Source organism: Drosophila sechellia, chromosome 3L (assembly GCF_004382195.2).
Source record: "Drosophila sechellia strain sech25 chromosome 3L, ASM438219v1, whole genome shotgun sequence".
Classification (NCBI taxonomy): Eukaryota; Metazoa; Arthropoda; class Insecta; order Diptera; family Drosophilidae; genus Drosophila; species Drosophila sechellia.
In genome coordinates this window covers 9,976,194-9,985,578 of record NC_045951.1, presented here as the reverse complement: position 1 = coordinate 9,985,578, position 9,385 = coordinate 9,976,194, and the positions used below count along the sequence as shown (strand labels likewise).

The 9,385-nt window shown below is 40.3% G+C and overlaps 1 protein-coding gene across 2 annotated transcripts; it reads left to right on the top strand.

Annotated features, from left to right (window-relative positions):
* Window positions 1-993: 993 nt before the first annotated feature.
* On the top strand, window positions 994-8,118 carry LOC6605146 (odorant receptor 67c). Of its 2 annotated transcripts, XR_004361795.1 has the most exons (5): window positions 994-1,832; window positions 1,893-2,091; window positions 2,150-2,305; window positions 2,361-2,825; window positions 6,309-8,118. XR_004361795.1 is itself a non-coding variant. In XM_002029951.2 (4 exons), the coding sequence occupies exons 1-4, from the start codon at window positions 1,033-1,035 to the stop codon at window positions 2,418-2,420; spliced, it is 1,215 nt and encodes a 404-aa protein (XP_002029987.1). In that variant the 5' UTR covers window positions 994-1,032; the 3' UTR covers window positions 2,421-8,118. The 2 variants fall into 2 exon arrangements, 1 of the variants encoding a protein (XP_002029987.1); XM_002029951.2 differs by having other exon boundaries at window positions 2,361-8,118.
* Window positions 8,119-9,385: the final 1,267 nt, after the last annotated feature.

Genomic DNA, 9,385 nt, shown 5'->3' with positions numbered 1-9,385 from the left:
GTTCAATTCTCAAATGCAAACTGCAAATGAGCAAAAAATTGTCAGACCAGCGGAGTGGAGGAAAACTGTGAAAATTGAAATGAAAATTACCCATTGTGGCATCGGCAGCATTTCAATTTTCAGCTGCCATTTTGCACGTGCCCGGCGAAGGCTTCCTTCTGACTCCACCTACCTCCGCCCCATTATTCCCTCTAATGCTCTATGGCTGGTTGAATTTTCACCACTCTACCCACCCATAATCTTGGCAAATGCCTGGGAGAGCCTTGCATTTTATTCATGGCCTCCATCCACGTCCGACTTTATTAGTTATTTTCCGCTCAATTTGTGCTCCTGCCGAGGCAGGATAACAAGAAAAATTATTTTCATTTCATTCAACACATTCATTATGGTCCAAAGTAGAGTAGTCCTGTTTCATTGCCACACCTTTTGGGGCCCTTTGTTTGAGAGCAAGGCATGAATGAACTCAACGGATTTGAATTTAATTGGTGAATTTTTATCGGATTCCTGAAGCTTAATGTAAAAGTAAATGTTTAAAACATTCCAATAATAATATAAATATATAGTAAGCTTACAGTAACTAACTACAAAACTTACTCAATATTATATATTATATTATTATATAAATCTACTTACACTTTATTCGTCAAATACATTGTTTTGTTCGACATTCCACACTCTTTTGGTTCAGTGTATAATGCAGGTGCCAAGATGCAGACATCTTTTGTTGCAATTCATGTTGATTAGTGGCCGGTGAAGGTCGACTCCTGTTCTCCTAGCCTCCCTGGCTTTTCCCTTTTGAGAACCTTTTCAGCTGGTTGTAAGAAGTGAGAAAAGTTCACAGCTAATTACATAGGTTAGTTAAAAGTTTAGGCACAATTATCAACACTTTTCAAGGCGCGACATGATGGGGCATAAAAACTTAGCAGACACGCCCACCGCCGCCCACTATATAAGACCAACGCGAAGATCTGACCGCAAACAGTTTCTATTCGAAAATTTCTCTGTAAAGTTCCCCAAAAAGTAAAAAGTAAAATGGAAACGGTGAAGGATAATACAGCCAGGACCTTTATGGAATTGATGAGAGTGCCAGTACAGTTTTACAGAACGATTGGAGAGGATATCTACGCCCATCGATCCACGAATCCCCTGAAATCGCTTCTCTTTAAGATCTATCTATATGCAGGATTTATAAATTTTAATCTGCTGGTGATCGGCGAACTGGTGTTCTTCTACAACTCAATTCAGGACTTTGAAACCATTAGATTGGCCATTGCCGTGGCTCCATGTATTGGATTTTCTCTGGTTGCTGATTTTAAACAAGCTGCCATGATTAGAGGCAAGAAAACACTAATTATGCTACTCGATGATTTGGAGGATATGCATCCGAAAACCCTGGCAAGGCAGAAGGAATATAAATTGGCGAACTTTGAAAAGACCATGAAACGTGTGATCAATATATTCACCTTCCTCTGTTTGGCCTATACGACTACGTTCTCCTTTTATCCGACCATCAAGGCCTCTGTGAAATTTAATTTCTTGGGCTACGATACCTTTGATCGAAATTTTGGTTTTCTCATCTGGTTTCCCTTCAATGCCACGAAAAATAATTTGATATACTGGATCATGTACTGGGATATAGCCCATGGGGCCTATCTAGCGGGTATTGCTTTTCTCTGTGCCGATCTTCTACTCGTCGTAGTAATTACCCAGATATGTATGCACTTCAACTATATATCAATGCGATTAGAGGATCATCCATGTAATTCGAATGAGGACAAAGAGAATATAGAGTTTCTTATTGGCATTATCAGATACCATGACAAGTGCCTTGAGTAAGTGAAATATACTTCAACATATTCAAAACTCATAACAATTTAAATATATTTCTTTAGACTCTGCGAACACGTCAACGATCTTTATAGTTTCTCTTTGCTGCTTAATTTCCTCATGGCATCCATGCAGATTTGTTTCATAGCCTTTCAGGTCACCGAATCAATAGTGGAAGTGATTATTATTTACTGTATTTTTTTGATGACCTCTATGGTCCAAGTATTTATGGTGTGCTACTATGGGGACACTTTAATTGCCGCGGTAAGATTTAAATAAAACATCATGTAATTATTTACTTCTAAGTCACCAAAATTTGTAGAGCTTGAAAGTGGGAGATGCCGCTTACAATCAAAAGTGGTTTCAGTGCAGCAAATCATATTGCACCATGTTGAAGTTGCTAATCATGAGAAGTCAGAAACCAGCTTCGATAAGACCGCCGACTTTTCCGCCCATATCCTTGGTTACCTATATGAAGGTTTGAGGAAATATAAAAAAGTTTTTATTTTTTCTACTTTAATTATTGTTCCCAGGTCATCAGCATGTCGTATCAATTTTTTGCCCTACTTAGAACCACATACAGCAATAATTGAATTAGTAAAGCGCCTCTCTCTGCACTTCCCAAATCATCCACTTTCTGCAAATCGAATCGTTAATAGGGATTTTCAGAATCCCTTCAACAATCTACCCAACACAGCTATTCCCTGCAAATCGCTACATCTAAGCCATTCGAACTTAATGACGCCCTCGACACGCTTTGATAATATTTAATTAAAAATCGCATTTAAAATTAATAAGCTTAAATGGAGACCAATAGCGCCTGGCCGAGCACAAAAATCCGGCATCTGTAAAGGCACACGAGCCAAACAAAAATGGCATTTTTTCAAAAGGAATATTACAGCACCATCCACATAAAAAAGCGCCAAGAACGGGGACGCAAATAAAAGCAGCAAATGGGGATACCATCCAGCCAAAAGAGAACTCCCCGTTCTGACCTGGTAATAAAAGGAACAACATAAAACGCAATCACAATCATCGACAATAATCTGGCAGCAACAACCAACAAAAAAATGCTTATTATAAAATTTCACAGTTTTTCAATGAGCACAAACGGAGCGGAGCGGTGCGGGTGGGTGTACAAAAAAATGGTCGAGAGTGAGGGGGTGGAATGGCAATGGCTTTTCAAAATCATAATGGCAGCTAGTAACAAGAGTTTTGTGTGCAAATAAGTGGGCGGGGGTGGTATAAAAATTTGTTTTGCCATGGCGGCCAACCGATCAGAGTCGGAGCTGGCAAATACCACGTCAGCAGGAGATGCCCTCCATGTCACAACTTTCCGTGCACTGGAACAAATTAATGCGCTTTCTTTTTTAATTGGTCCTGTAGAAATGGATGTATATACTACGACAAGTCCATAGTTTTGAACAATTAACTTGCGAGTTAAAAATCTTACATACCATTTATTAAGAATTAAATATTTTACTCCTCTGTGACACTTTGTAAATACTAATACTTTTATAGTCATTATTTTTTTCGGTGCACAACTCCGATGTGCACGTCACGCGCGACCACTTAAAAAACCTTGGCCACCCAGCCTCCTGCCCCCATCCACTGCCTCTTCGTGCCCCCACCCCTTAGGCACCATCCCCATTGGGCCAAGCCCCCTGCCCCACAGTTCGTTGCATTTCCCCTTAACAGGCCGTTAGTCGTTATTATTTTGGTCCATTGACGCTGCGGGCCATTGCTATATAGTGTATACACAAGGTGAAGAAGCGAGTGCTGTGTGTATATAATGGCTCCTGCATATAAAGGAGGGAGGAGGGAGGGAAAGGTCCTTATGTACCACCCTCAGGATATGGACTCGAACTCGGACCATCCACCCTCAGTGACGTTGATGTCCCGTATTGGAATCGCGTTCGTTTCGTTTTGGTCCTGCTCTTGGTCCTTGGTCCTTGTCCTCCTCATCACCATCATCATCATCATCATCAGGAGCAGCAGGACGAAACTTTAGAGGTGGGCACAGGCACACTCTGAACCACCAGGAGGGCAATTTTTATAATTTTAGTCTCGTTTGCTTCGAATTTACTTTTTATTTTCTTTTTTCTCTCCAACTCTGTTTCTTTTCAAGCTTCCCTTGGCTTGACTCCTCCCTTCGTTCAGGACTTGTGTCCTGGCGGGTGGATGCTGTTTTTTATACCCCCCGGCCCCGATTTCTTCGGCTTGTTTCTTTTCTAACATTTCTTGTCAGCCAGCGGAGACAGACAGAGACGCATGAACTGGCAGTGAGCGAGAGGGCCAACGTAGATTTACTTATGTCCTTTGTATTGGTTTCTGTTGACGCCCTTTAACTCCCACCATCGAATGCAAAATGGCGTTGAGTTGACTGTATTGATTTTTGATTTATTGCCGATTTGCCTTGTTTATGCCAGGATTGCGGGCTCACTGTACGGGGCCAACAAGGCGGCTAATGTCAGGCCAATGATTAGTCATTGGCGAGTCAACTGTACGTTAATAAAAAAGAAGTGAAAGGAATGCAAGCAAGTAATATACTATCGCAAAATAGTAACACTATTATGTTTGCAAAAATTATATACTGTATAAAATCTTATTTGCATCAGCAAAAAGAGCAGTTAGTAAAGGGTCCTAATATTGCTCAAATTAAATACATAAATACATGATATATAGTTTTCATTATTCTACTTACTACTAAAGATGACTCATAAGACATAAATTTCACACAATTAGGTAAGTTATCTTGTATTGTTTTACCTTCATCCAGGTCTCCATTCTCAGTTCATTAAAAATGTCTGTTGTCCTTTTATCGAACCGTCTTTTCTGCCCATTGCGTCTATTCCTTTCGCTGATCATATTTCCTGTCGCATTTTTCCCCCATCAGGGAAAACATTTCGTTTCGTCTTTAAGAATCAAAGGAGTGGAAAAAAATTACTGATATAAACTACGCAAAGACGTAAAGAAATCTTTTTATTTTGTCCAGCGCTCAGCTCATCAGCTTTTAATTTTATACCCATCCTGGGGACCCAGGACGCCGGATTTCTCAGTACGAGTAGAGTCCAGGACTCGACGTCCTGAGTTTAAGACTCAGTCTCGTGGCAACTGGCGCTAATGAGATCCGAGCGAGGAGGCCAGGCAACTTTCCATTACGATGAGTTTTTCCAGTTTTTTTTGCGACGCTTTTCCTTCGCCTTCCTTGTTGTGTTTCGTCCTGGAACCTTTGTGTGCGAGATGGCTCGCCGTTCTCCCCATAGGACAGCAAATGTCCTTTGGCTTGTTAAGAAAATGTCGCTCTCTAATGCCCGTCAGGGGGAGACAAGAGTGTAGGGCGGAGAATTCTGGGGGCCACGACTGACTAGTTGACGTTGTTGTTTTTCCTTCGTCGCGCTATTAAATTAGAAAAATGTAAATTTATTTTAATTAAGATAAATAAGTAACAAAATGTTTTATGGAAATTACGTTAACAAGGCGTAGACAAGGGGGGAGTTGTTGGGTGGTGATGGTTGGCACTTTCGACCATTACTGCTCAAGGACGAAGGGAGCGGGGACAGCAGGACAACTGCTTTAGCATGCAAATACACATAATCAGCAGGCAGCAGGCAAACAGCTAACAACAAGCATGGAAAAAAAGCATAGGTCCTCCCACCTCTCTGGAAAATGGAATTATTTTTTCCATTTGTATATTCCGCCACTTTTTATGGCTTTGTTGAAAAGTTTTCCCGACTCTGCGCTCGTTTGTTTCTCGCATTTTTAAAAATATTTTCGCCCCATCTTTTTTTATTTATTAACATCGATCGATGAGTGATTCCTGTTTATATTGGCATTGATTACCCATGTACACACACTTTCGGCCGCCACTGTTATCGACACTCGTCTGATGCAGAAACTTTTAATTGAGTGCCCCCACCAAGGATTTAACAATTAATAAAATATTCCTCTGTTCTTGTTCAAATTAATCAGAGAATTAACAAAGCAAAAAATGTGTATTTACGGGAAAAGTTTGAAAAGTACACTTGCTATTGACTGGCATTTTTTTCATAATTCTATTTAAATGCTTTAAATGGAAATTTAAAGAGAATCCATATTAAAAGTTGTTGATCTTAAATGCGGCAGTATCTCTTCTGCATTATGAGCTCATTCAATACAATATATTACATATTTAATAAGTTAATTTTCTTGATATATTGGCTTTTTCCATTAGCACTCAAATAGAAATTTTGTTGTCTAAGTGCTCTTCCTTACTTGATGTCATTATGGCTGTAATTAAGTTTTCAGCTTCATGTTACTTGTCTTCAAGTGCGTTCTAATTTCCTTAGCCTTAGCAAAACCGCCTGAGAAAACCCAGCGACAACCACTTGGACACCTCATCCTCCTCATTTTTCATTCTGGTACACCAATGTCTTCTGCTTAGCCTGCAGCATACTTTTCGAGCTTAATGGTTTAAATATTTACTCGTAATTAAAATTCAGCTTTATGCACGTCAAGTGCATAATCACAGACCAAACCAGACCGGGCAAGGCCATTGAGACAATTTTTTCGAGCCCAGAGAGCTGACACCGCCTGAAAAAGTGGATGCCCAAGGATTCAGATGGTGGTGCACACTGTGTAGCTGGTGGAAACGGGGGGCAGATGGAGGAGCAGTTGGAGTCGCTGGATCAGAAGGAGCAGGAGCCAACATGGACGGCATTAGCCGTGGGGCGGAGTAAGCAACTGAAGATTACGTCGCCCCCAAAGTAAATGAAACTTATGCACAAATTACACAAGTCAGTTGACTAGCATCTACACAAATGCACTGAGAATTATAAGTATATATGTATGATTTTATACTTAAATTTATATACATTTTGTTTCTGAGCAATTGGTAATGTATTTATCTGTGCAATTGGTATTTTAAACTGACTATTTTACTTTATGGAGCCAATCAATTTGGTTTGATTCTCTGTCACTTATCAAGCTATAATAATTTAAATTTTATTTATTATTTTAATTAATATTTTCTCGGTGCATTTCACTTCGAACTCGCCTTCCTCTGCGGCTGACTATCCACTCGAGGCGGCGTCAGCACTGGTCCTGCTCATAATTAAAACCCGAGCTGAATGAAATCGCATAAAATGAATTAAACATTTTAAGGCTATTTAGAGGCGTAGGTATGTAGGTGTAAGCAGGGGGCGTGGCCGCGGATGGTATTGCTCTTGGGACAATTGCAGCGTTAAATGAAATATTAATGGCACGGATGTCGGTAAGGAGCGGCTCCCTCGGTTCTTGGCTCTAATAATGCGATGTTCCCATCCAGGACGAAGGAACGAGGATTTCGGCATAGAAGCAGGGGAAGCTTTTAATGATATATTTTCCTCCGTTTTTTTGCAACTTCTACCGCTGTTGTTTTGCACACACACACAGAGAGTTTTTCAAGTGCATCATTATTTGTTGCAAATGGAGGCTGGCGGTGGTGAAAAATCAGAGGCATGGCTTGCGGAGGCTGTGCAAATTCAATGCGCTGCATTTTTAATCCCAACGCAAGGTTTTTCTCCTCTTTTCAATGCCTCAACTCAAGTGCATGCCACACCCCCATTTCTTCCATCGCCCTGCACTTCATATGCAAACATTTATGATGACGTTGAAAAGGGGGCGGTGGGCGTGTAGTGGGCGGGGCCGCTGTGGTTCGCACAAAGGTAGCCCACCCAGCTTTTGTTTCCTTCGGTGGAGGCATGTGTGTTTGTGTCGAGTGCAGGCCGCATAATGGGATGTCTGATGAAGCTCTTAGTCGGCATAATTACTTTTTTTTTTAGCGTTTTTCACTCGCTCCCACCGCGCCAGCAAAGCAAATGATACTCTACAGGGTTTCAACGCAGCCTCAAACCCCACAAGTGCACCTCGAATGGCGGGACAATCAATCGGAGGCGGTTCCAAATTAAAGGACTAGGTCAAAAGTGCCGCCGCAAAGTGGCACTCAAATGGAACCAAAGGTAGATCATTTCACTGTCATTGCAAAGTGGTAATGAATGGGCCATGGAAATTATGTTCTTCAACCCAAAGATCTAAAAGCTGTAGACATCATAGAAAAGTGTGGAATATGTTACTATACTTTTAAGATAATGTATTCCACAAACACTTTTTTGTTCATTTTTTTATTCCCATTTTACATGGAGCTAGCAGAACGTTATTAAATACAATTTAACCATTCTTTCGTTAGTTGACTCATATATTATGATTTGTAAATATTCATTTAAATACATTTAGCCTGAAGATGTGAATAAATAAAAAGTCTTTTGTCGCTAATGAGGATTCTAAGCAATCGATTTAGGAAGAAATAGCGAAATATCAGCGGGAGGTGCCCGACCACTTGAGAGCCAATTAAAAATGTGTAAATAATTTCTACGACAATTACGAACCTCAGACAAAGAACCTCATACGAATATGAGTTTCGAGGGGAACTCACTCGCCAGGATGGCGAACCTGTAGCCAGGACCACCAGGTCTAAAGGAAGCGAATTTATGGCAACTGCATTAGCATAGAATGAGCAGGGTTAAGGATGGGATTGTCGAGTGGAGAGGCCCAAGAAAAGGACCGCTGGCAAATCATAAGCATAAATCGTGGGAAACGACGACGGCGGCGGTAGCAATATTCAAATTAGACGGAATGTCACTTCACAGGACACAATCCCAGCCGAAGGATAATGCGGCATTAGGCACTAAGGCAACAGTTTTGTCAACGTGGCTCGGTGAAAGGGTGAAGTAATACAATAAAAAAAGGTGAAAGATGAATGCCTCGTAATGAATGGAGATCGGTTGGTGACTGGCGTTCGCCGATTGTGTTCTCACAATGTGGCGATCATCTCTGTTTTCTATTTTTTAGTTTCCGTCTTTGGGATTCTGATTGCGATTGTGTCAAGAGGGGTCCAGAGGATGCTGATCTACTTCCCCTACCTCCCTCCACCAATTTTAATTGAAATCCTACCTGAATTCACCCGAATCTTGTCCAGCTGCATCCCAAAAAGGGGTTTAATTTATTCCCTGTCCCGGGATATTCATATGCGAAATGGATCAAATATTTTTATAAAAAATACCACAATAATTCGTCAAGGGAACCAGTCGAACCGGTTTCATATCATGCACTGTTATTCTTCTTTAGAAAGCCAGTCCATCTAAACAAAAGTTAAAGTTCAAACGCAAAGGATCAAGGATTAATGAATGAAATTTCTGAAGCCTCGAAACTGTTTCGACTCTAATGTTATGATGTTGTTTCAAACTATTTCGCGAGAGTAAATTGTTAAACTAAGAAAATTTAATACGAACTGTAAATGGTATATTTTTTTAAACAATAATAGTAAACAATTTAAACAATAATAGTACATTTAAGTCATAATATAATATGGATAATATATATACAGAACGCCAAATACGTTGTTAACTCTCTTAATTATTTTTACCATTAAATCTATACTTCTGTAACAAAAATTATTCCTGCCAGCAGCTGGATGAAATTCTCCATTTCTATGGCAACTTAATTTACGCTGAAATCCATTTGACTTTATCTGACATTCCAA

Bases quoted from the DNA above. Each gene is read 5' to 3' on its own strand.
- LOC6605146 (XM_002029951.2), top strand. From the start codon at position 1,033: ATGGAAACGGTGAAGGATAATACAGCCAGGACCTTTATGGAATTGATG. The intron at 1,833-1,892 runs GTAAGTGAAATA...ATATTTCTTTAG, and splicing joins TACCATGACAAGTGCCTTGA to ACTCTGCGAACACGTCAACG. The intron at 2,092-2,149 runs GTAAGATTTAAA...CAAAATTTGTAG, and splicing joins GGGACACTTTAATTGCCGCG to AGCTTGAAAGTGGGAGATGC.